This window comes from Oncorhynchus nerka, linkage group LG18 (genome assembly GCF_034236695.1).
Source record: "Oncorhynchus nerka isolate Pitt River linkage group LG18, Oner_Uvic_2.0, whole genome shotgun sequence".
Classification (NCBI taxonomy): Eukaryota; Metazoa; Chordata; class Actinopteri; order Salmoniformes; family Salmonidae; genus Oncorhynchus; species Oncorhynchus nerka.
In genome coordinates this window covers 68,126,327-68,153,948 of record NC_088413.1, presented here as the reverse complement: position 1 = coordinate 68,153,948, position 27,622 = coordinate 68,126,327, and the positions used below count along the sequence as shown (strand labels likewise).

Here is a 27,622-nt window from a genome sequence, read left to right as displayed (position 1 = left end):
AGCAGACGCTCTTATCCACATCAATCACTCCAGTGTTAATGCTAAATTGTAATTATTTTGCCTCTATGGCCTATTTATTGCCTTACCTCCCTAATCTTACTTCATTTGCATAGACTGTACATTTGTTTATCCAATGTAACTCTGCTGTTTTTGTCGCACTGCTTTGCTTTATCTTGGCCAAGTCGCAGTTGTAAATGAGAACACGTTCTCAACTGGCCTACCTGGTTAAATAAAGGTGAAATAATAAAATTAATAAATAAAGTCTGTTCTTTCTGCTACCGCACGGCAAGCAGTACCTGACCACCAAGTCTAGGTCCAAGAGGCTTCTAAACAGCTTCTACCCCCAAACCATAAGACTCCTGAACACCTAATCAAATGGTCACCCAGACTGTTATCTATGCATAGTCACTTTAATAACTCTACCTACATATTACCTCAACTAACCGGTACCCCCGCACAAGCTCTGTTCCCGGTACACCCCTATATATAGTCTCGCTATTGTTATTTTACTGCAGTTGTTACTTTTATTTCTTATCCTTGTAGGTATTTTTTTAATCTGCATTGTTGGTTAAGGGCCTGTAAGTAAGCATTTCACTGTGAAGTCTACGCCTGTTGCATTCGGTGCATGTGACTAATAAAATGTCATTTGATTTATGTGCCTCTACATACCATGTCATGATATGTCAGAATTGGGTGTTGTAATGCAGTTATTTGTGCAGGTCTGCTGGGTCTCATCAATAAGAATCTGGTGTCCAGCCTTATCTCTCAGTACGCCCAGGTGGTCCTCTGGTTCTGTCGGACTGGACTCCTGCCCGAGGGCTCCGGTAAGACCACGTACTGTGGTAGCAGTTCAAACATTTAAGTTCAGTCCATATTCCATGCCACCTTTTGGAACATAGACCACTTTCACCATGTACACCAAAAGTAGTGTACATCATAGTAAGTAGGGTGCCATTTCAGATGCAGTGCTAGAGATGTCCACTATTATAGGTTTGCAATAGTTTTAATTCCCCTGTCAACCAGATGAGGATGCTGTGCAGATCCCCCGGCCCTTCTACAGCTACTCTGTGAACCAGAACTACTACACCATCCGCAGAGAGGAGCTGCAGCAGCTCTCCAAGTGAGTGCTGTTCATATCATCCACGAGCTGGTACAGGACTGATAGTAAAATACATCAGCAAGAAGAGACAGGAAAAGTTTAACTTGGTCCCCTCGGTGTCATTCTTCTGAAGATCTGTTTTTGTGATGTTGTATACGGTATGGGTGTTTCACAAAATGCATACCACTGTGCTCCGAGCACGGCGCGTTGGGAGTATGAGTCCAAGTCTAAGTATCAAAATGGAGCACGAAGGGTCTTATCGAATGCATACTCTGTTTGAAAGCTTAATCGGAAATGTATGCAAAGAAATATGACGCAACCAATTTAAAAATGATGCAACGTGTCTTCCTATTCACATCTCATATGTTGCCTGACTACAGTATTGTATCTTGATACGTTAATAAATATACGCTGTGTTCATTTTGGCATGTTTACCTGCCTACGTACCGTAGATCGCAAGCCCATAATAAGTTGTTGTGACGTTGTATTAGTTAATGTGACGACTGTTCATCGAATGGTTAAAAGTTTCTAATTGCGTCATTAACTGAATCAAGCAATTATTAACTCATTAACCTGGGGCACCATGGGAGAACTAGTTTTTATTGAGTTTCTATTTCCCAAATTAACTCGAGTATCAGAATATCGATTTCACAACAGCCGCTAATTAACCAGTTACCTCTACCAATCTCGTTCTGAACGTCGTATAGCCCGTGAATCTGCACGGACCCAGGTCTCACCAATGAGTTCGTACCACACCAATCTTAGTTGAATATTTATTTACGAAAAAGCTAAAATGATAAAAGATACACATTATAGGCTATTGATTAGAACTTAGTATAACGGGCCAACACACTGTGGCGCGTGTTACCCAAAATGGGGATTTCAAAGAGCGAGAGGAAAAAGAAAGTACACGAGAAATATACATTTGGGTGAATTTGTCAACTATGCTATTCTAACCCTAGCCTTGCCCCAAACTGCTGCTCTTATGGGTCAGAATATAATGATGTAATTACATGGGGTAGACCTCCGAGGATGCTCTGCGTGGACCGTTCAGGGGAACGTTTAGCTTCTTGATGACGCACTTCTCCTGCGCACCTCTCTGATCGTCCTCCCGATGTCAGTGTCCTTTTGGCTTAGGAGTCTGTTCCCTCACCCTTGCTATGGAAGGGGTCTTCTGAGGACAGACAGCTCTGTAGCTCAGAGCTCACAGTATAGGAATGGAACCCTTTAGATACCACGATTCGCTGGGATTGGATGCTATGGGGGTCCGGCTTGAATTCATCTGCTTAGACACAGCTACTCATCCGTAGCTTGGGTAGAAAATGATTTCTTTGTCTTCAAACTTGTTGCTTTCTGAGTTCGTTGACCTTTTAGACCTTGGCTGTAGCTTGGGTCACGTAGTCTCCTCTGTAAATTCTTTACTCACAGGTTTTATACCCTTGTGTCAGAAGTGGGCGTAACCCCCTTTAGGGAAATTCTCTGGGCGAACCAAGTTAATGAGGCAAGGTTGAGATTTGACTCAAATCCAATTTTAGACAACTAACTTAACATTTCATCTTTACCAAAACATTCCCTTTGATTTGGACATTTTCCACACAATGTACAATGTATAAACATCAAACATATACTAGGAAAACTCTTCACGTTACAATGTTTTCGTAATACCGTCATCTATTAACCTTTTAATAACAAAACAAAAATGACATCTATCGTCATGACCACCATTGTGGCTGACGGAAACCATTGTTCCAAAGTCCCTTTATTTCATGTTTAATGTTCTGAGGCTGGTTCTCCATAGTGACAGGAAAAAGGAATTTGTCTGTGGCCTGAGATTTACCAGGGGCGTGAGGGGTCATAAAAACCCCACATCTTCAGACCCCTAGATCTCTCCTCCTCTGTTGGTGTTGAGAGATAATCTGTAGGGTTGTGGTCTCCTGTAACTTGACCTGGTCAGGACAGTCATGACAAAGTCAATAGGCCTAACTGGCTAGCTACTACTGTTAGCTTGATAGCCACGAAGAATTGGTAGCTAGCTACCTACAAGTGTTTAATCTACCTTGCATAACATTCATTTTTGGTCACTTTTGCCTGTTTAACTATCTGGCTTGCTCGATTATTACGATTCGCACACATCTAGCTGATAATTATGATGATTGTATGTCTTGTTGCCATTGTCCTGGCTGGATAAAGGTTCAGTGAATTGGGGAGGTGCAGCGTAAGGTAATACATTTGGAGTGTGGGTGCTTGTTAAAAGGAATGTTTTATGTGTTCTCCACACTCTTGTCCTCACAAGAACGTACTCAAGAGAACGTCCTCTGAGAATGTACTCTGAGCATGAGAGCGTGCAGTGCGGTAGTATGCATATTGAGAAACACCCTATATTTGGTATGCGTGTCTCATATTAGTGTCCATTTTCCTTCATGTTCCTACTGTGGAGTCCTACTGTGAAAGACTGGTTTGGGAAACTAATGCATTTCACGTAAGACCATCTCAACCACCATCAATATTTAGAATAAACCATCTGTTCTTCTCAGGGGGAAGTGGTGTGCAGACTGCCTGATGATTGATGGCTTAGTTGCCCAATGCGGTGATCGCTTGGTTGACCTGTGGAAACGGGACGAGGGCGGGACGGGACAGTATCCGCCACCTACGCTACACGTAAGCATCTGGTACCTGTGCATTCACGCGCACACAAACACACAGAGCCAAACAACGATCTAACTTCCTACCTTGAGCACATACTCTGAATGATCTCCATGGAATTCCATCTAGATGTAGACATAGTATAACAGAAGCTAAAACACACCTAGTGTTGATCTTCTCTCCGCTGTCCACAGGGCCTGCTGGATATTTACCTCCTGGAGAACATAGATGAATCTGCTAAGCACGCCATCGTATCCTTGCTCTGTACTGGGTTCCGTCGCAACCATCCAAGTGTTCATATCAGGGAATTGGTTTGATTTTAAATGCTGTGTCCTTACACTCCTAACCCACACAAGTGCCTAGACTTGTGAAATCCACCTAACACATACAGACCCACTCTTCTACACACACACACACACACACACACACACACACACACACACACACACACAGAGTATAGTGAGACAGAACACACTTCTTCTCTCTATGTGTGAGCCTTGACCCCTCCCCCAGGTGATCTACCTGTTGTTGGATGTGATGTATTCCTTCCCCAACAAGAGCGGTGGGTCTGTGGAGTCCTTCCCCACTGCCTTCGCCATCCCCATCGGCCTGGTCAAACTGGTGCAGGGCTTCTGGCTGCTGGACCACCACGACCACCAGGTAGACGCGTGCACATATACACGCCAGACAATACAGGGTTATAACCAGTCACATTTTAGAAGACTATTTCTGGAAGTTAGCATTTAGCAAGGATAGTGTTTGGTTTGTGATGTGGCCTTTTCCCCGTAACTCAAACCTCTTCTCCCTCTCTTCCCCTTCCATCGCTCCCTCTCTTCTCCCTCTCTTCCCCTTCCCATCGCTCCCTCTCTTCCCCTTCCCAAAAGTTAAAGTTAGCATTTAGCAAGGATAGTGTATGGTTTGTGATGGGGCCTTTTCCCCGTAACTCAAACCTTGCATGTGGAATTTCAAATGTGTACAGTGAGTTATTTCATAGAATGATTCGTTGGCAGACGGATTACCAGGATGGCTACTCAAAGCATGCGCAAACCAACTGGCAAGTGTCTTCACTGACATGTTCAACCTCTCCCTGACCGAGTCTGTAATACCTGCATGTTTCAAACAGATCACCATAGTCCCTGTGCCCAAGGAAGCGAATGTAACCTGTCTAAATGATTACTGCCTCGTAGCACTCATGTCGGTAGCCATGAAGTGCTTTGAAAGGCAGTTCATGGCTTACATCAACACCATCACTCCAGAAACCCTGGACCCACTCCAATTCAACACATCTGTCATGCTGGTCCTCAACACTGGCCCATTTGGGGTGTGTGCTTAGTCCCCCCCTGTACTCCCTGTTCACCCACTGCTCGGCATCTGACCGTAAAGCGCCACAGAGGGTAGTGCATACGGCCCAGTACATCACTGGGGCCAAGCTTCCTGCCATCCAGGACCACTATACCAGGCGGTGTCAGAGGAAGACCCTAAAAATTGTCAAGACTCCAGCCACCCAAGTCATAGACTGTTCTCTCTGCTACCGCATGGCAAGCGGTACCGGAGCGCCAAGTCTAAGATCGAAAGGCTCCATAAAAGCTTCTACCTCCCCAAGCCATAAGACTGCTCAACAATTAATCAAATGTCCACCCGGAATATTTACTTTATTTTTACACTGCTGCTACTCGCTGTCTGTCTATGCATAGTCAGTATATAAATAACCTTGACTTACCTGTACATTGACCCGGTATCCCCTGTATATAGCTTTGTTAATGTTATGTGATTTTCTTGTTACTTTATCTATATTTATACTTTTGTTTATATAGTAAATATTTTCTATTTTTTCTTGTAAGTAATCACATTAAGGTTGTATTCGGTGCATGTGACAAATTTGATTTGATAAAGGTAGTGATAAAATGGTTTCATCTAGTTGACACCTGAACTTTGACCCTCTCCAGAACTCCCTGGAGATGCTGCTGCACCCCACCACCTCCCCGTCCCTGTGGGGCTGGCAGCATGATCGCATCCTGCAAGCTCTCATGTGCCAGGGGAAACACGGGATCGCCCTGCGCTACCTCCACGTTATGAAGCCCCCCCTCTCTTCCACAGCTCAGGCCCAGCTCTGCTTGGCTGTGCTGCTACACAACAGGTGGCTGTTATAAGTGTGTGTGTGTGTTTGCTAGCATCCTTGCTAACAGTGACGGCATTGTGATGTTTTTTTTCTTCTTCCTGGTACGGTTAACATGTTTGTATAACCCCTCTCCGTGTAGGTGTCTGGTGGAGGCCTGGGCCATGCTGAGGCAGCACTCCAACATCCTGAACACGGAGGAGTTGTTAAGTTTCCTCTACCAGACCTGTCAGGAGCTTGGCCTCATGAAGGAGCTGCTCAAACTGCCCCTGGGTCTGGCTGAACAAGTAGGATGCCTTGTTCCCCCAACTTTCCTTTCTACCAGGGCGAAATCACGACCCTGGCATGCGCATCAATAACATTTTTTTTCATGTGACAATCCCATCCCTGAAGTTTTACCTGTTTGTTTGTTTGTTTGTTTGTGTGTGTGTGTGTAGGAGTGCTTGGAGAGGTTCCTGCAGGGTACAGGGGGTCTCCAGAACAGAGAGCTACTGATGATGCACTACCTGCAGCAGGCTAACTACGTCCCCGCCCTGCAGCTCAACCACACCCTCAAGATGAACATGGTGGTATGTTCACATTTAAATAAACTCATGGTTTATTTATACACTTCACCAATACAGAACATATGCTACGAGGTTTTTAGAAATAAGTCACCCTAACGTGTGTGTGTTGATAAGACATGTTGCTGAATTCTGCCCTTAATGTTTCCATTCCGTTCATATATCTGTTCTCCAGAACGAGAGGGATCCCAAGCTGAAGGAGAGAACCAAAACCAGGAACTCAATCCTGGACCAGTACGGGAAAGTTCTTCCTCGGGTCCAGAGGAAGCTGGCCACGGAAAGAGCTAAGCCATACCACCACCCCTCCACCATCCTCAGAGAGGGTACGTGACCTTGTCCCTCCTAGCTTCTTATTACACTGCTCTGTACACGCTTCAAGGTTAGATTTATGTTTTCAGTGTGACCCTTGACTTCGATAATGTGTGTTCTTCTTAGTGTCGCGGCCACAGCCGCTGTCGACCATCGCCAAGCGGTCGGCCAATGAGAACGTGCTGACCAGAGCGGCGTTCATCAACAGCGTCCTGTCGAAGATCGAGGAGGTGTGGGTGGGGAAGAACCCCACGCCCCAGTCCTCCCCACTCAAGAGGTGAGACCCCAACCGCCCTGTCCCCAACCGCCCTGTCCCCACCCCCCCCTATCTGACTAAGATGTAAGTAAGTGGTAAAGATGGGTTATCCACCCCTGGATTTGATATGTTCAATTGAGTTGTTTCCCTTCCCCTCTCCACGCCACCCAGCCCCAGGGCAGCGGAGGTGCTCTTCCCCTCCCGGGATCTGCCCGAGGCCTTCGTGGGCACGCCTATCACCATGGCCTCCAAGAGGAAGTCCAGGTACGACACACACCGAACCTCAATTTGACATAATCCCACCGAACTCAGACTGTCACGTTAATCATACATCCATGTCAATGAGAGGTTTGGGTGGAAGTATGTAAGATGAGCTATAAATGACATGCCGCTAGTCTTTTGTGTGAGAGGTTTGACATGTTGATTTCAATACATCTGACATGCTTTCCTAACCCTTCCTCCTATCCCAACCCCCAGGGTGTTGGACCTAGTGGTTCACCCCTCTCAGACCACTCCTCCAGAGGGGGCACGACCCCTGCTGACACCCCCTAGGGCAGCTAGCTCCTGGAACCTCCCCAAAAGCATCAACAAGGCCCCTGAGCTCAGCCTGCTGCAGACCCCACAGGTGGTCAAGGTAGTTTTATAGCTTGATTGGGAATTAACTCTAACTTCTAGAAGTCACATGGTCCTGAACACCACTGTGTCTGAGACTTAAGCCTGCTGCAGTGGGTTGTCAACAGTGTGTTTGAAACTCCAATGGTTGTTTCTTTCCCGTAGCGAGCGCGAGCCCTAGCAACGTCCGGTCCCTTGTTCTCGGCCTTCACCCCTCAGTCCATCCTGAGGAGCAGCCTGCGCCCCACCCCCGTGGCCACCCCCTCTGCCTCTCCCGGGCGCTCTGTCACCCCCCCACTGTGCCCCAAGGAGAGCCGCATCACCTTCATCGAGGAGACTGCCTCGCAGTCAGAGAAAGGCACCCTCCACTGGAGCAACGGGGTAAGACCTCCTGGACCACTGGGCCTCATTTAGCAACATAACAGTGGAATTGGGAGTCTATGAACCAACAAACTTTTCAGATACTTTACCCTTGTTTACCATGTTAATGATTTGTTTTGTACTCTACAGATCGCAACCGAGAATGAGATTAGCCTGCTGACCAGAGGCTCTCCACTGTCAAAGGCTGGACCTGAGGCCTGGACCTCACACTCTGCTGACTATGATGAGGAAGGGCAGGAAGAGGTGGAGGAGGTGAAGGTCACACATGTGAAGTTCCTGCAACCACCGGTCCGCGAGCCCTCACCAGAGAGGGGAGACTCTGAGAGCGGCTCCTCTGTCTTGGTAACTGCTTTGCCTAGCACGTTGCCAGGACGACTCAGCCTTGGTTTGGAGACGAGCCAGGCCTCTGTCCTTTCAACAGACACCACGCTGGAGTTCCATGATGCACCTCTGCCTGAAGACCTGGAGATGGAGGCGCTTCAACATCCAGCCAATGAGGTCACAGATGAGGATGATGATGAAGTGGTGGTTAACCTCAAAACTCAAGCAGTACTGGAAGCCCCACTCTCAAAGGAGGAAGTGCAGCCTGCAGCAGCCAATGAGCTGACTCTCCTCCTGTCACTGGAGGAAGGGCAGAACAAGGACCTGGAAGTAAAGGAAGAGGAGGTCAGCAGAGATGTAGAGCTGGACCAGGAAGTAGTGGAGATGGAGGTCAGCCCTGAACAAGAGTCTAAGGCTGAAAAGGAAGTTGTAGTCCAACCAAGGGTCACACGGGCAGTAGAACCAACTCCTAACACGGAGGTGGTTGAATCTAATCTTCACCAGGAAGTTATTGATATGCCCAACCATGAGCTTGAGGTGGAGACTGCGGAGGTGGTGGAGGAGGAGGAGACTCCCAAAGAGGATGAATCTCAACCCACTGAATCAATGAAACCTGTGGATGCCACAGAACACACTGGTGAGGGTTCCACCCACCTGTGAGGACATTACTCAGCCAGGATCTTACAGATGCTCCAGTAGACAAATTAAATACATTACATTCATGTCCTGCTTGGTTTCAGCTCTGTGTAGATGGTGTCAAATTATTCAAACCTGTGTAGTCTCTGAGGCAAAGTGAACACCAAAAATGTGTGTTCAATCAAAAACGTTAATGTTTAGATTATCCTCACTGTGCAAAGGCACGACCGTTTGAGGTTATTTAGACTTTGATAATGTACAGAGGGCCTGTGAGGGGGAGCTCAGTGCAGGTAACTCCAACCACCGTGAGATGAAGTGACCGAGCTAAACCTAACCACATCGAAATACTAAGCTTGGAAGAGTTTTACCCAGACAGGACTCATCTTGATGCAGTTTATTTTAAACCTGGTTGATTCCTCTCTTGCTCTTGTAGATCTGGATGAGTTTGTGGAGCGCCATCTGTTTGGCAACGACCTGTCTCCTCCCCTGACCCGCTCAGGCATCCACAAGGCTTCTGACAACTGGACATCCTTCAACAGGTACGTCCTGAAAAGCATCCCAACAATATTGGTTGTGTATGTGCTTACAACCATTTATTGATATTAAACCTCCTCTCTCTCCCCTGGGCAGTGAGCCTGTGTGTGACGTGGTAAAGGAGGAGTCTACTCCTACAGCCGTCCCCCTGGCCCTCACCACCCAGAAGTCTCTGGTGTCCATAGCCACCTCAGACCCCACGGGCACCGACTCCCAATGTGAGTGACCTCTCACCTCTTGCTCATGACTGTTTTATTTGTCACATACATTGACTTCTAGGTCATGCGATCAGAGATCTAACACGGGCGCACTGTACGAGCTACAACCACAAATGATTTTGTGTTTTTATTGGCTGGCAGCAGAATTGACACCTCTCTGGGCTAATACCGACCAATAATGGTCTGGAATGCTCATAATTGGAGATGCACGATATATCGGTGAACATATCGGAATCTGACGGTATTAGTTAAAAATACCAACATCGGTATTATCCGGTGTCTAGTTTAACGCCAATGTTAAAAACGATGTCAACGGTACCGTGCATACATGACGTAATAACGGCACGTCACATTTTGCTCTACACGTGCAACACAGCATTCCTAATCTAGCCCACAATGTCTGCTGTGTGGATCGAAGAGTAAGAACATTTCAGCGAGACAACTCAAAGGTGAAATCCATTAAAGGCAAGATAATGGGATTCATTGCCCTTGACAATCAACCAGAGTTACACAGTAATAGCGTCACTGCTATTAGCATACTATGGAACGCCGTTTGGGTCTTTGCGTGTCAAAAAATATATAGTAGCACTGTCAAAGCTGTAAAGTCCGCAAACACCGGCCACAAACAATTTTACAATACCTTGTTGGTAATGAAGCATCATTTGTTCAACCATAACTGGGGTAGCTAGCTTTAGCTTGGTACCTAGCTAGCACCAATACAACCAGCCTGAAAACAATGACCAGTAGAAACTGTGGTCTTTTTCATTATTCTTAGCAACGATTTTGGAATCCTTAAGTATTAGCTAGGTTGCCACTTGTTCTCCTTTTGAAATTGAACTTCAGTTCATGAACATACATAGCTAACCAGCTACTTAACTCAGTTGCCCAATGCTAACGTTGTATGCAGCCAGCTAGCTTCATCTGGCTAATGAGGCTCGACCTGACTGTTATGTGTTGTGAAGCTCGCCACAATAAGGATTAGGCACAATATAGTGGAGTTTGCAGTTTGCCTTAAATAAAAGTATTTCATTGACAGTGATGTAAATTAATACAATAGTAGAATTGTGTGTGTGACTTATTTATCTAGGAAAGTAAGGTAAGAACAAATTCTTATTAACAATGAGGGCCCGGACAACGCTGGGCCAATTGTGCGCCGCCCTATGGGACTCCCAATCCCGGCCGGATGTGATACAGCCTGGATTCGAACCAGGGACTGTAGTGACGCCTCTTGCACAGATGCAGTGCCCTAGACTGCTGCGTGTGTGTGTGTTAACTATTTAACTGTACTAGAATGCTTAAAAGGCCGCTAAAAATGTAAATATCTTATCAGTATTGTTTTTTTTGGGCAAGGAATTATCGGATATCGGTATCGAGCAAAAATGTCATCGGTGCATCGCTACTCATAATAGCTACTGTTACCTTTAGTGAGTGTGTTTGATGGGGCTCTTCCCTCCCTGTAGCTGTGGTGAGCCTGAACGACAGTGAGGAACTCTCTAGTTCTGTGTTGGAGGATGATGATGATGAAGATGAGTCAGATGGTCCTCCTGAGCAGGACTCTGGCAGCGAGGTGGAGGTCATCGAGGAGGTGCAGGGGAACGGGAGGCAGCGAGCCCCCTTGCCGCCCCCCTCTCTCTTCCTGGACCAGCTCCCGCAGCCACACCCCCAGTTCCTGCCTGCACTATCGGAGCAGGATGCAGCTGTGCTCTCATTGGTCACCACAGAGGCAGACCTAAAGGTAAAACAGTGACTGTCTTAGGATTTCATAACTCAGTCATGTAAGCAGTGTGGACCTAAATGCTGTGGGTGACTGATGTTAAAAGTTGCACTTTTTGAAAAGGGGGTGAAAGTATCTTGTTTTGTGATTGTAGGTTGTGCTCTATAAATGTTCTCATGCTTCTGTGTGTTTCCCCTACAGATGGTGGAGGATGACCTAGAGGGGGAGGTGGTGATGGTGAGGCTGGGGGTAGGAGAAGACGAGGCAGAGGGGGTTTGCTACACAGAGCTGAAGCCCTCCACCACCCTGCTGGTTCCTCTGGAGCTGGTGGAGGGTCATGCCCTGGCCGACGGCGCCCACCTGGGGCTCATTGAGGTGGGGGAAGGCAGCCAACCAGAGGTAGCCACCTCTGGAGCCCACAGCAGCTTCTCTCTGATTCTGGAGGATGGGGATGACGATGCAGACACTGTACCACTAGAACCCAGTAAGCATCTGACCACAGAGGAGGCAGGTGGCACGTCTGAGACGCCTGTGACCGACCCGGAGGTCATCTGCCTGAGTACGGACAACCAGGACACCCCCCTGGCTGCAGCTGAGCCCCTGCAGGAGCAGAAGGCTGAGATGGACACCCTGGAGGGGATGGACACCCTGGAGGGGATCATGGATAGCTGGACGGAGGCAGAGACTGGTGGAACTGAGGCCATGTCAATGGAGAATGTTCCTCTAGTCACGGACGTCCTGCCTGAATCCTTTGAGGCTAAACCAGCCAGATCAGCTGAAGATGTTGACACAGACCATGTAGAAGAGCCAGATGAGATCCCTGCTGACTCTGAACCAACCAAAGCAGAAGAGGCGTCACCAGTCCTGGATGAGAATGAGCAGCCGAACGGAGCGTTGGAGGAAACTGAAGAGATGACCATGGAAGAGGAGACTCTCTCGTGTGCTCGTCGAAAGGAGGAGATGAAGGCAGACGTTGTTGAGCTAGAAGAAGAGCGAGAGGAGCCCGTCACTGTCCCTGCAGACCAGCCTCTGTCTCAGGTAGAAAGCAATGGCTCCATCCAGTCAGACAACCATGAACCTGTCCAGGGAGAAGCCATAAGTGAGTTGGCAGCCATACTTGAAGAAGAAGCAGCTCAAACCGGAAAGCTCTCTATAGCCAGTTTGGAGGAGAGGAATCCGGACAAGACCTCCAACAGCCAGTCTAAGTCTGTGGAGGAAATCTCAGTGGGGGTCAGGAAAGCCCCGTCCACTCCGACACGCAGGACAGCCAACCAGAGGAAGATGGTGAAGTTTACCTCAGTGGAGGCGGAGAGGCCTGGGTCAGAGGACGAGAGGCCGGCGGGACAGACTGAGATGGAGACAGACGCTCAGGTCCCAATCACACCCAGACGGAGAACCAGGAGCTGCCGGCACGGCCAGGACTTCGGAGTTCCCGTCACACCTCGCCGAAGCGCTCGGAAAACTGAATCCCTGCCAGAACCGGAGCCTTGGAGAGAGCAGGAGGAGAGGAAAAGGGAGGAAGAGGTCCCGGCGGCGACTGTGGTCCTCTCAAAGGCCACCCCGACCAAGCGGCGCACTCCACAGAAGGCCACTCCGAGGACGGGAACCCGCCAGACCAGGAACACCCAGGTGGGGAGCAACAGAGAGCGAACAGCCATGGATGAAACAGCCAACCAGGTGTCAGTTCAGTCTGTTACACGCAGCGCTAGGAAGAGCACAACTGAAACCAAGACCCCAGCCGCCCATACTCAGTCGGTGGTCCCTGAGGAGGAAGAGAAGGGGAACGATGAAAGGGCCAAACAGCCCAGCAGTCCAGGCAGGGTGACCCGCAAATCGACCCGTGCGGGCGTGACCCTCGCCCTTTTCACAGAGGAAGGGGTTGCCCTGACCCCTCCCCGCAGCCGGAGGAAGACGAGGGGTGAAGGCACCGCTGAGAAGACGCCCTCCGCACTCGCCCTGGATGACCCGCCCCTCAGTGTCTACCGTCGACCAACCAGGAGCCGCCTGTGGAACCACCAGGAGGAGGACCTTCCCCTGTTGGAGACGCCGCTGGAGGTGGTCTCCGGAACGCCGGTGGCCGACGCCCTCATCCAGAGACTCCGTGACGAGGAGGTCAATAGGGTTGACACCCCGGTCATCACAGAGATGGTGAGAGTCAAGAGGAGAGTCACCAAGTCGTTGGGTCAGCGGTCGCCCTCTCCACTCCCGATGGGAGACATGGTGCCCGAGGCCGACCAGGGAAGCCCCGTCAGGGACTCGTTCATCTACTCACCACCTCGAAGGAGAACCAGAGGTAACTTGCCCCTAATTTTTTAGCACATTTGCCTGTCAGACTTTGGTTAGAACAGGAAGGTTATTCTGTGGTTGTTCTGGCTTTCTTTCCCACCTTTCATCTTCTGTCTGATAGGTAGGAGAGTAGAGTCTCCAGGTCAGAATGACGTGTCTGCGCCTCCTGTTACTCGTACCAGGCGACCGGCGGACACCACTGCAGCACAGCCTGATAACGAGGTCCGTTGATCACGTCCTTTAGACTGATGTTAGACAAGACAGGACTGGCCGGTTCCATTTGCCTCCATAGCTCTCCTCCCTCAGCCACTACTTTAGTGTTCACAGGTTTAAATGGACTGTCTAGGTTTACACAATATGGTGGAGATGACAGAGGCCGTGTTCACAGATACATGGTAATTTGCTACATGTCAGGTTGCTGTTAGCTAAAACCATCAAGCTTAGTCTCTGACTATATCTTTCTATTGCTCAGGAAAAGAACTCATCAGAAGACGATGTGGAGAAAGAGACGGCTGCTGCTAAAACCAAAGCACCCAAGAGGCGAACAACCAAGTAAGTTCTATTGACACAATGCCATCGGCGTTCCTCTAGTCAAAGCTTCCCCTAACACTCCATCTGCAATGTGAGCTCCAACCCTCCGGGACATTAGCTGTTGTCCGGGACAAGTAAATAAATTGGCGGACAAAAGAATATACCATTTAAAAAAAAGAAAATGTTTTTATCGCACAATATCAAACAATTACACAGATCAGAATTGCATCAGAGGGGCCAACAGTGGAATAATATTACCATCTATTTATCATGTACATAAAAAAAGCCTACCGGTCAAAGTGTAGGTGATATGCATATTGGCTACAGCCTTATGTCCAAACAGATGTTGACATGAGTGAGGCGCCAGAAAATGTCGCTAAACTTTAATGAGACGTTTAGTTGAATAAATATAGGTTAAACTGCAGTCATTTTTGACAAATATAATGAAGGATAATTAACGTCTAAGGTTCTGTCGACATACTCGAGGCATGGTTCGTTCAGATCAAATGGTCACAAAACCGGAGAGTGAAGGACGGCCCGTTGCACACCGCACATCACCCAACTTGAATCAGAGCGGAGGTGGTCAGCATTTCAAAACTATTTCACCATAAACTTAATTGTTTAAAATATGGACGATTTGTCATGCAGCATATTGTTTCAAAGTAGCCTAGCCAAAATACAACATAAATGTTGAGGGAATTATTTAATAAACACATAATATGCCATTTAAACCAGCATTTTACTCTGTTCTATTGGTTTTCAAAAACGTTATTTTATTGTCCAGCAGCAAAAGGCACAATCCTAGTCATTAGTAAACCGTGCTAGTTGATGATAATCCTAGTCATTATTAAACCGTGCTAGTTGATGATAATCCTAGTCATTAGTAAACCGTGCTAGTTGATGATAATCCTAGTCATTAGTAAACCGTGCTAGTTGATGATAATCCTAGTCATTAGTAAACCGTGCTAGTTGATGATAATCCTAGTCATTATTAAACCGTGCTAGTTGATGATAATCCTAGTCATTATTAAACCGTGCTAGTTGATGATAATCCTAGTCATTATTAAACCGTGCTAGTTGATGATAATCCTAGTCATTATTAAACCGTGCTAGTTGATGATAATCCTAGTCATTAGTAAACCGTGCTAGTTGATGATAATCCTAGTCATTAGTAAACCGTGCTAGTTGATGATAATCCTAGTCATATTAGTAAACCGTGCTAGTTGATGATAATCCTAGTCATATTAGTAAACCGTGCTAGTTGATGATAATCCTAGTCATATTAGTAAACCGTGCTAGTTGATGATAATCCTAGTCATATTAGTAAACCGTGCTAGTTGATGATAATCCTAGTCATTATTAAACCGTGCTAGTTGATGATAATCCTAGTCATTAGTAAACCGTGCTAGTTGATGATAATCCTAGTCATTAGTAAACCGTGCTAGTTGATGATAATCCTAGTCATTAGTAAACCGTGCTAGTTGATGATAATCCTAGTCATTATTAAACCGTGCTAGTTGATGATAATCCTAGTCATTATTAAACCGTGCTAGTTGATGATAATCCTAGTCATTATTAAACCGTGCTAGTTGATGATAATCCTAGTCATTATTAAACCGTGCTAGTTGATGATAATCCTAGTCATTAGTAAACCGTGCTAGTTGATGATAATCCTAGTCATTAGTAAACCGTGCTAGTTGATGATAATCCTAGTCATTATTAAACCGTGCTAGTTGATGATAATCCTAGTCATTATTAAACCGTGCTAGTTGATGATAATCCTAGTCATTATTAAGCCGTGCTAGTTGATGATAATCCTAGTCATTAGTAAACCGTGCTAGTTGATGATAATCCTAGTCATATTAGTAAACCGTGCTAGTTGATGATAATCCTAGTCATTAGTAAACCGTGCTAGTTGATGATAATCCTAGTCATTATTAAACCGTGCTAGTTGATGATAATCCTAGTCATTATTAAACCGTGCTAGTTGATGATAATCCTAGTCATATTAGTAAACCGTGCTAGTTGATGATAATCCTAGTCATTATTAAACCGTGCTAGTTGATGATAATCCTAGTCATTATTAAACCGTGCTAGTTGATGATAATCCTAGTCATTAGTAAACCGTGCTAGTTGATGATAATCCTAGTCATTATTAAACCGTGCTAGTTGATGATAATCCTAGTCATTAGTAAACCGTGCTAGTTGATGATAATCCTAGTCATTATTAAACCGTGCTAGTTGATGATAATCCTAGTCATTATTAAACCGTGCTAGTTGATGATAATCCTAGTCATTATTAAGCCGTGCTAGTTGATGATAATCCTAGTCATTATTAAGCCGTGCTAGTTGATGATAATCCTAGTCATTATTAAACCGTGCTAGTTGATGATAATCCTAGTCATTATTAAACCGTGCTAGTTGATGATAATCCTAGTCATTATTAAACCGTGCTAGTTGATGATAATCCTAGTCATTATTAAACCGTGCTAGTTGATGATAATCCTAGTCATTAGTAAACCGTGCTAGTTGATGATAATCCTAGTCATATTAGTAAACCGTGCTAGTTGATGATAATCCTAGTCATTATTAAACCGTGCTAGTTGATGATAATCCTAGTCATTAGTAAACCGTGCTAGTTGATGATAATCCTAGTCATATTAGTAAACCGTGCTAGTTGATGATAATCCTAGTCATTAGTAAACCGTGCTAGTTGATGATAATCCTAGTCATTAGTAAACCGTGCTAGTTGATGATAATCCTAGTCATTATTAAACCGTGCTAGTTGATGATAATCCTAGTCATTAGTCGTGCTAGTTGATGATAATCCTAGTCATTAGTAAACCGTGCTAGTTGATGATAATCCTAGTCATTATTAAACCGTGCTAGTTGATGATAATCCTAGTCATTAGTAAACCGTGCTAGTTGATGATAATCCTAGTCATTATTAAACCGTGCTAGTTGATGATAATCCTAGTCATTAGTAAACCGTGCTAGTTTATGATAATCCTAGTCATTAGTAAACCGTGCTAGTTGATGATAATCCTAGTCATTAGTAAACCGTGCTAGTTGATGATAGTCCTAGTCATTAGTAAACCGTGCTAGTTGATGATAATCCTAGTCATTAGTAAACCGTGCTAGTTGATGATAGTCCTAGTCATTAGTAAACCGTGCTAGTTGATGATAATCCTAGTCATTAGTAAACCGTGCTAGTTGATGATAATCCTAGTCATTATTAAACCGTGCTAGTTGATGATAATCCTAGTCATTATTAAACCGTGCTAGTTGATGATAATCCTAGTCATTATTAAACCGTGCTAGTTGATGATAATCCTAGTCATTAGTAAACCGTGCTAGTTGATGATAATCCTAGTCATTATTAAACCGTGCTAGTTGATGATAATCCTAGTCATTATTAAACCGTGCTAGTTGATGATAATCCTAGTCATTATTAAACCGTGCTAGTTGATGATAATCCTAGTCATATTAGTAAACCGTGCTAGTTGATGATAATCCTAGTCATTATTAAACCGTGCTAGTTGATGATAATCCTAGTCATTAGTAAACCGTGCTAGTTGATGATAATCCTAGTCATTAGTAAACCGTGCTAGTTGATGATAATCCTAGTCATTATTAAACCGTGCTAGTTGATGATAATCCTAGTCATTATTAAACCGTGCTAGTTGATGATAATCCTAGTCATTATTAAACCGTGCTAGTTGATGATAATCCTAGTCATTATTAAGCCGTGCTAGTTGATGATAATCCTAGTCATTATTAAACCGTGCTAGTTGATGATAATCCTAGTCATTATTAAACCGTGCTAGTTGATGATAATCCTAGTCATTATTAAACCGTGCTAGTTGATGATAATCCTAGTCATTATTAAACCGTGCTAGTTGATGATAATCCTAGTCATTAGTAAACCGTGCTAGTTATGATAATCCTAGTCATTATTAAACCGTGCTAGTTGATGATAATCCTAGTCATATTAGTAAACCGTGCTAGTTGATGATAATCCTAGTCATTATTAAACCGTGCTAGTTGATGATAATCCTAGTCATTAGTAAACCGTGCTAGTTGATGATAATCCTAGTCATATTAGTAAACCGTGCTAGTTGATGATAATCCTAGTCATTATTAAACCGTGCTAGTTGATGATAATCCTAGTCATTAGTAAACCGTGCTAGTTGATGATAATCCTAGTCATTAGTAAAGCTAGTTGATGATAATCCTAGTCATTAGTAAACCGTGCTAGTTGATGATAATCCTAGTCATTATTAAACCGTGCTAGTTGATGATAATCCTAGTCATTAGTTGATGATAATCCTAGTCATTAGTAAACCGTGCTAGTTGATGATAATCCTAGTCATTAGTAAACCGTGCTAGTTGATGATAGTCCTAGTCATTAGTAAACCGTGCTAGTTGATGATAATCCTAGTCATTAGTAAACCGTGCTAGTTGATGATAGTCCTAGTCATTAGTAAACCGTGCTAGTTGATGATAATCCTAGTCATTAGTAAACCGTGCTAGTTGATGATAATCCTAGTCATTATTAAACCGTGCTAGTTGATGATAATCCTAGTCATTATTAAACCGTGCTAGTTGATGATAATCCTAGTCATTATTAAACCGTGCTAGTTGATGATAATCCTAGTCATTAGTAAACCGTGCTAGTTGATGATAATCCTAGTCATTATTAAACCGTGCTAGTTGATGATAATCCTAGTCATTATTAAACCGTGCTAGTTGATGATAATCCTAGTCATTATTAAACCGTGCTAGTTGATGATAATCCTAGTCATATTAGTAAACCGTGCTAGTTGATGATAATCCTAGTCATTATTAAACCGTGCTAGTTGATGATAATCCTAGTCATTAGTAAACCGTGCTAGTTGATGATAATCCTAGTCATTATTAAACCGTGCTAGTTGATGATAATCCTAGTCATTATTAAACCGTGCTAGTTGATGATAATCCTAGTCATTAGTAAACCGTGCTAGTTGATGATAATCCTAGTCATTAGTAAACCGTGCTAGTTGATGATAATCCTAGTCATTATTAAACCGTGCTAGTTGATGATAATCCTAGTCATTATTAAACCGTGCTAGTTGATGATAATCCTAGTCATATTAGTAAACCGTGCTAGTTGATGATAATCCTAGTCATATTATTAAATTATTAAACCGTCATTATTAAAGTTGATGATAATCCTAGTCATTATTAAACCGTGCTAGTTGATGATAATCCTAGTCATATTAGTAAACCGTGCTAGTTGATGATAATCCTAGTCATTAGTAAACCGTGCTAGTTGATGATAATCCTAGTCATTAGTAAACCGTGCTAGTTGATGATAATCCTAGTCATTAGTAAACCGTGCTAGTTGATGATAATCCTAGTCTAAAGTCAGTTGATGATAATCCTAGTCATTAGTAAAAGTTGATGATAATCCTAGTCATTAGTAAACCGTGCTAGTTGATGATCAATAAACCCTATGATAATCTAGTCATTAGTAAACTAGTCATTAGTAAACCTAGTTGATGATAATCCTAGTCATTAGTAAACCGTGCTAGTTGATGATAATCCTAGTCATTAGTAAACCGTGCTAGTTGATGATAATCCTAGTCATTAGTAAACCGTGCTAGTTGATGATAATCCTAGTCATTATTAAACCGTGCTAGTTGATGATAATCCTAGTCATTAGTAAACCGTGCTAGTTGATGATAATCCTAGTCATTAGTAAACCGTGCTAGTTGATGATAATCCTAGTCATTATTAAACCGTGCTAGTTGATGATAATCCTAGTCATTATTAAACCGTGCTAGTTGATGATAATCCTAGTCATTATTAAACCGTGCTAGTTGATGATAATCCTAGTCATTATTAAACCGTGCTAGTTGATGATAATCCTAGTCATTATTAAACCGTGCTAGTTGATGATAATCCTAGTCATTAGTAAACCGTGCTAGTTGATGATAATCCTAGTCATTATTAAACCGTGCTAGTTGATGATAATCCTAGTCATTATTAAACCGTGCTAGTTGATGATAATCCTAGTCATTATTAAACCGTGCTAGTTGATGATAATCCTAGTCATTAGTAAACCGTGCTAGTTGATGATAATCCTAGTCATTAGTAAACCCGTGCTAGTCATTAGTAAACCGTGCTGATGATAATCCTAGTCATTATTAAACCGTGCTAGTTGATGATAATCCTAGTCATTATTAAACCGTGCTAGTTGATGATAATCCTAGTCATTATTAAACCGTGCTAGTTGATGATAATCCTAGTCATTAGTAAACCGTGCTAGTTGATGATAATCCTAGTCATTATTAAACCGTGCTAGTTGATGATAATCCTAGTCATTATTAAACCGTGCTAGTTGATGATAATCCTAGTCATTATTAAACCGTGCTAGTTGATGATAATCCTAGTCATTATTAAACCGTGCTAGTTGATGATAATCCTAGTCATTATAAACCGTGCTAGTTGATGATAATCCTAGTCATTAGTAAACCGTGCTAGTTGATGATTAGTAAACCGTGCTAGTTGATGATAATCCTAGTCATATTAGTAAACCGTGCTAGTTGATGATAATCCTAGTCATTAGTAAACCGTGCTAGTTGATGATAATCCTAGTCATTAGTAAACCGTGCTAGTTGATGATAATCCTAGTCATTATTAAACCGTGCTAGTTGATGATAATCCTAGTCATTAGTAAACCGTGCTAGTTGATGATAATCCTAGTCATTAGTAAACCGTGCTAGTTGATGATAATCCTAGTCATTATTAAACCGTGCTAGTTGATGATAATCCTAGTCATTATTAAACCGTGCTAGTTGATGATAATCCTAGTCATTATTAAACCGTGCTAGTTGATGATAATCCTAGTCATTAGTAAACCGTGCTAGTTGATGATAATCCTAGTCATTAGTAAACCGTGCTAGTTGATGATAATCCTAGTCATTATTAAACCGTGCTAGTTGATGATAATCCTAGTCATTATTAAACCGTGCTAGTTGATGATAATCCTAGTCATATTAGTAAACCGTGCTAGTTGATGATAATCCTAGTCATTATTAAACCGTGCTAGTTGATGATAATCCTAGTCATTAGTAAACCGTGCTAGTTGATGATAATCCTAGTCATTATTAAACCGTGCTAGTTGATGATAATCCTAGTCATTATTAAACCGTGCTAGTTGATGATAATCCTAGTCATTAGTAAACCGTGCTAGTTGATGATAATCCTAGTCATTAGTAAACCGTGCTAGTTGATGATAATCCTAGTCATTATTAAACCGTGCTAGTTGATGATAATCCTAGTCATTATTAAACCGTGCTAGTTGATGATAATCCTAGTCATATTAGTAAACCGTGCTAGTTGATGATAATCCTAGTCATATTATTAAACCGTGCTAGTTGATGATAATCCTAGTCATTATTAAACCGTGCTAGTTGATGATAATCCTAGTCATATTAGTAAACCGTGCTAGTTGATGATAATCCTAGTCATTATTAAACCGTGCTAGTTGATGATAATCCTAGTCATTAGTAAACCGTGCTAGTTGATGATAATCCTAGTCATATTAGTAAACCGTGCTAGTTGATGATAATCCTAGTCATTAGTAAACCGTGCTAGTTGATGATAATCCTAGTCATTAGTAAACCGTGCTAGTTGATGATAATCCTAGTCATTATTAAACCGTGCTAGTTGATGATAATCCTAGTCATTAGTAAACCGTGCTAGTTGATGATAATCCTAGTCATTAGTAAACCGTGCTAGTTGATGATAATCCTAGTCATTATTAAACCGTGCTAGTTGATGATAATCCTAGTCATTAGTAAACCGTGCTAGTTGATGATAATCCTAGTCATTATTAAACCGTGCTAGTTGATGATAATCCTAGTCATTAGTAAACCGTGCTAGTTGATGATAATCCTAGTCATTAGTAAACCGTGCTAGTTGATGATAATCCTAGTCATTAGTAAACCGTGCTAGTTGATGATAATCCTAGTCATTAGTAAACCGTGCTAGTTGATGATAATCCTAGTCATTAGTAAACCGTGCTAGTTGATGATAGTCCTAGTCATTAGTAAACCGTGCTCGTTGATGATAATCCTAGTCATTAGTAAACCGTGCTAGTTGATGATAATCCTAGTCATTATTAAACCGTGCTAGTTGATGATAATCCTAGTCATTATTAAACCGTGCTAGTTGATGATAATCCTAGTCATTATTAAACCGTGCTAGTTGATGATAATCCTAGTCATTAGTAAACCGTGCTAGTTGATGATAATCCTAGTCATTATTAAACCGTGCTAGTTGATGATAATCCTAGTCATTATTAAACCGTGCTAGTTGATGATAATCCTAGTCATTATTAAACCGTGCTAGTTGATGATAATCCTAGTCATATTAGTAAACCGTGCTAGTTGATGATAATCCTAGTCATTATTAAACCGTGCTAGTTGATGATAATCCTAGTCATTAGTAAACCGTGCTAGTTGATGATAATCCTAGTCATTATTAAACCGTGCTAGTTGATGATAATCCTAGTCATTATTAAACCGTGCTAGTTGATGATAATCCTAGTCATTAGTAAACCGTGCTAGTTGATGATAATCCTAGTCATTAGTAAACCGTGCTAGTTGATGATAATCCTAGTCATTATTAAACCGTGCTAGTTGATGATAATCCTAGTCATTATTAAACCGTGCTAGTTGATGATAATCCTAGTCATTATTAAACCGTGCTAGTTGATGATAATCCTAGTCATTAGTAAACCGTGCTAGTTGATGATAATCCTAGTCATTAGTAAACCGTGCTAGTTGATGATAATCCTAGTCATTATTAAACTGTGCTAGTTGATGATAATCCTAGTCATTATTAAGCCGTGCTAGTTGATGATAATCCTAGTCATTAGTAAACCGTGCTAGTTGATGATAATCCTAGTCATTAGTAAACCGTGCTAGTTGATGATAATCCTAGTCATTAGTAAACCGTGCTAGTTGATGATAATCCTAGTCATATTAGTAAACCGTGCTAGTTGATGATAATCCTAGTCATTAGTAAACCGTGCTAGTTGATGATAATCCTAGTCATTATTAAACCGTGCTAGTTGATGATAATCCTAGTCATTAGTAAACCGTGCTAGTTGATGATAATCCTAGTCATTAGTAAACCGTGCTAGTTGATGATAATCCTAGTCATTAGTAAACCGTGCTAGTTGATGATAATCCTAGTCATTATTAAACCGTGCTAGTTGATGATAATCCTAGTCATTAGTAAACCGTGCTAGTTGATGATAATCCTAGTCATTAGTAAACCGTGCTAGTTGATGATAATCCTAGTCATTATTAAACTGTGCTAGTTGATGATAATCCTAGTCATTATTAAGGCGTGCTAGTTGATGATAATCCTAGTCATTAGTAAACCGTGCTAGTTGATGATAATCCTAGTCATTATTAAACCGTGCTAGTTGATGATAATCCTAGTCATTATTAAACCGTGCTAGTTGATGATAATCCTAGTCATTATTAAACCGTGCTAGTTGATGATAATCCTAGTCATTAGTAAACCGTGCTAGTTGATGATAATCCTAGTCATTATTAAACCGTGCTAGTTGATGATAATCCTAGTCATTATTAAACCGTGCTAGTTGATGATAATCCTAGTCATTAGTAAACCGTGCTAGTTGATGATAATCCTAGTCATATTAGTAAACCGTGCTAGTTGATGATAATCCTAGTCATTAGTAAACCGTGCTAGTTGATGATAATCCTAGTCATTAGTAAACCGTGCTAGTTGATGATAATCCTAGTCATTATTAAACCGTGCTAGTTGATGATAATCCTAGTCATTAGTAAACCGTGCTAGTTGATGATAATCCTAGTCATTAGTAAACCGTGCTAGTTGATGATAATCCTAGTCATTATTAAACCGTGCTAGTTGATGATAATCCTAGTCATTAGTAAACCGTGCTAGTTGATGATAATCCTAGTCATTATTAAACCGTGCTAGTTGATGATAATCCTAGTCATTAGTAAACCGTGCTAGTTGATGATAATCCTAGTCATTAGTAAACCGTGCTAGTTGATGATAATCCTAGTCATTAGTAAACCGTGCTAGTTGATGATAGTCCTAGTCATTAGTAAACCGTGCTAGTTGATGATAATCCTAGTCATTAGTAAACCGTGCTAGTTGATGATAGTCCTAGTCATTAGTAAACCGTGCTAGTTGATGATAATCCTAGTCATTAGTAAACCGTGCTAGTTGATGATAATCCTAGTCATTATTAAACCGTGCTAGTTGATGATAATCCTAGTCATTATTAAACCGTGCTAGTTGATGATAATCCTAGTCATTATTAAACCGTGCTAGTTGATGATAATCCTAGTCATTAGTAAACCGTGCTAGTTGATGATAATCCTAGTCATTATTAAACCGTGCTAGTTGATGATAATCCTAGTCATTATTAAACCGTGCTAGTTGATGATAATCCTAGTCATTATTAAACCGTGCTAGTTGATGATAATCCTAGTCATATTAGTAAACCGTGCTAGTTGATGATAATCCTAGTCATTATTAAACCGTGCTAGTTGATGATAATCCTAGTCATTAGTAAACCGTGCTAGTTGATGATAATCCTAGTCATTATTAAACCGTGCTAGTTGATGATAATCCTAGTCATTATTAAACCGTGCTAGTTGATGATAATCCTAGTCATTAGTAAACCGTGCTAGTTGATGATAATCCTAGTCATTAGTAAACCGTGCTAGTTGATGATAATCCTAGTCATTATTAAACCGTGCTAGTTGATGATAATCCTAGTCATTATTAAACCGTGCTAGTTGATGATAATCCTAGTCATTATTAAACCGTGCTAGTTGATGATAATCCTAGTCATTAGTAAACCGTGCTAGTTGATGATAATCCTAGTCATTAGTAAACCGTGCTAGTTGATGATAATCCTAGTCATTATTAAACCGTGCTAGTTGATGATAATCCTAGTCATTATTAAACCGTGCTAGTTGATGATAATCCTAGTCATTATTAAACCGTGCTAGTTGATGATAATCCTAGTCATTAGTAAACCGTGCTAGTTGATGATAATCCTAGTCATTAGTAAACCGTGCTAGTTGATGATAATCCTAGTCATTAGTAAACCGTGCTAGTTGATGATAATCCTAGTCATATTAGTAAACCGTGCTAGTTGATGATAATCCTAGTCATTAGTAAACCGTGCTAGTTGATGATAATCCTAGTCATTAGTAAACCGTGCTAGTTGATGATAATCCTAGTCATTATTAAACCGTGCTAGTTGATGATAATCCTAGTCATTAGTAAACCGTGCTAGTTGATGATAATCCTAGTCATTAGTAAACCGTGCTAGTTGATGATAATCCTAGTCATTATTAAACCGTGCTAGTTGATGATAATCCTAGTCATTATTAAACCGTGCTAGTTGATGATAATCCTAGTCATTATTAAACCGTGCTAGTTGATGATAATCCTAGTCATTAGTAAACCGTGCTAGTTGATGATAATCCTAGTCATTAGTAAACCGTGCTAGTTGATGATAATCCTAGTCATTATTAAACCGTGCTAGTTGATGATAATCCTAGTCATTATTAAACCGTGCTAGTTGATGATAATCCTAGTCATATTAGTAAACCGTGCTAGTTGATGATAATCCTAGTCATTATTAAACCGTGCTAGTTGATGATAATCCTAGTCATTAGTAAACCGTGCTAGTTGATGATAATCCTAGTCATTATTAAACCGTGCTAGTTGATGATAATCCTAGTCATTATTAAACCGTGCTAGTTGATGATAATCCTAGTCATTAGTAAACCGTGCTAGTTGATGATAATCCTAGTCATTAGTAAACCGTGCTAGTTGATGATAATCCTAGTCATTATTAAACCGTGCTAGTTGATGATAATCCTAGTCATTATTAAACCGTGCTAGTTGATGATAATCCTAGTCATATTATTAAACCGTGCTAGTTGATGATAATCCTAGTCATTATTAAACCGTGCTAGTTGATGATAATCCTAGTCATATTAGTAAACCGTGCTAGTTGATGATAATCCTAGTCATTATTAAACCGTGCTAGTTGATGATAATCCTAGTCATTAGTAAACCGTGCTAGTTGATGATAATCCTAGTCATATTAGTAAACCGTGCTAGTTGATGATAATCCTAGTCATTAGTAAACCGTGCTAGTTGATGATAATCCTAGTCATTAGTAAACCGTGCTAGTTGATGATAATCCTAGTCATTATTAAACCGTGCTAGTTGATGATAATCCTAGTCATTAGTAAACCGTGCTAGTTGATGATAATCCTAGTCATTAGTAAACCGTGCTAGTTGATGATAATCCTAGTCATTATTAAACCGTGCTAGTTGATGATAATCCTAGTCATTAGTAAACCGTGCTAGTTGATGATAATCCTAGTCATTATTAAACCGTGCTAGTTGATGATAATCCTAGTCATTAGTAAACCGTGCTAGTTGATGATAATCCTAGTCATTAGTAAACCGTGCTAGTTGATGATAATCCTAGTCATTAGTAAACCGTGCTAGTTGATGATAGTCCTAGTCATTAGTAAACCGTGCTAGTTGATGATAATCCTAGTCATTAGTAAACCGTGCTAGTTGATGATAGTCCTAGTCATTAGTAAACCGTGCTAGTTGATGATAATCCTAGTCATTAGTAAACCGTGCTAGTTGATGATAATCCTAGTCATTATTAAACCGTGCTAGTTGATGATAATCCTAGTCATTATTAAACCGTGCTAGTTGATGATAATCCTAGTCATTATTAAACCGTGCTAGTTGATGATAATCCTAGTCATTAGTAAACGTGCTAGTTGATGATAATCCTAGTCATTATTAAACCGTGCTAGTTGATGATAATCCTAGTCATTATTAAACCGTGCTAGTTGATGATAATCCTAGTCATTATTAAACCGTGCTAGTTGATGATAATCCTAGTCATATTAGTAAACCGTGCTAGTTGATGATAATCCTAGTCATTATTAAACCGTGCTAGTTGATGATAATCCTAGTCATTAGTAAACCGTGCTAGTTGATGATAATCCTAGTCATTATTAAACCGTGCTAGTTGATGATAATCCTAGTCATTATTAAACCGTGCTAGTTGATGATAATCCTAGTCATTAGTAAACCGTGCTAGTTGATGATAATCCTAGTCATTAGTAAACCGTGCTAGTTGATGATAATCCTAGTCATTATTAAACCGTGCTAGTTGATGATAATCCTAGTCATTATTAAACCGTGCTAGTTGATGATAATCCTAGTCATTATTAAACCGTGCTAGTTGATGATAATCCTAGTCATTAGTAAACCGTGCTAGTTGATGATAATCCTAGTCA

At 41.9% G+C, this 27,622-nt stretch overlaps 1 protein-coding gene across 1 annotated transcript in view; it reads left to right on the top strand.

Moving 5' to 3' along the window:
• The window catches only part of LOC115146511 (protein ELYS), a 74,975-nt gene that overhangs the window by 17,224 nt on the left and 30,129 nt on the right, over positions 1-27,622 (top strand). Inside the window, exons 16-35 of the mRNA XM_065004295.1 lie at positions 720-824; positions 1,024-1,120; positions 3,634-3,757; positions 3,937-3,993; positions 4,256-4,402; positions 5,689-5,879; positions 6,001-6,145; positions 6,296-6,427; positions 6,597-6,744; positions 6,857-7,007; positions 7,158-7,250; positions 7,464-7,620; positions 7,764-7,979; positions 8,109-8,937; positions 9,370-9,475; positions 9,567-9,688; positions 11,149-11,423; positions 11,604-13,695; positions 13,810-13,910; positions 14,161-14,240. Of these exons, the coding sequence (XP_064860367.1) occupies positions 720-824; positions 1,024-1,120; positions 3,634-3,757; positions 3,937-3,993; positions 4,256-4,402; positions 5,689-5,879; positions 6,001-6,145; positions 6,296-6,427; positions 6,597-6,744; positions 6,857-7,007; positions 7,158-7,250; positions 7,464-7,620; positions 7,764-7,979; positions 8,109-8,937; positions 9,370-9,475; positions 9,567-9,688; positions 11,149-11,423; positions 11,604-13,695; positions 13,810-13,910; positions 14,161-14,240 (5,368 nt within the window). The remainder of the gene's footprint in view (positions 1-719; positions 825-1,023; positions 1,121-3,633; positions 3,758-3,936; positions 3,994-4,255; positions 4,403-5,688; positions 5,880-6,000; positions 6,146-6,295; positions 6,428-6,596; positions 6,745-6,856; positions 7,008-7,157; positions 7,251-7,463; positions 7,621-7,763; positions 7,980-8,108; positions 8,938-9,369; positions 9,476-9,566; positions 9,689-11,148; positions 11,424-11,603; positions 13,696-13,809; positions 13,911-14,160; positions 14,241-27,622) is intronic.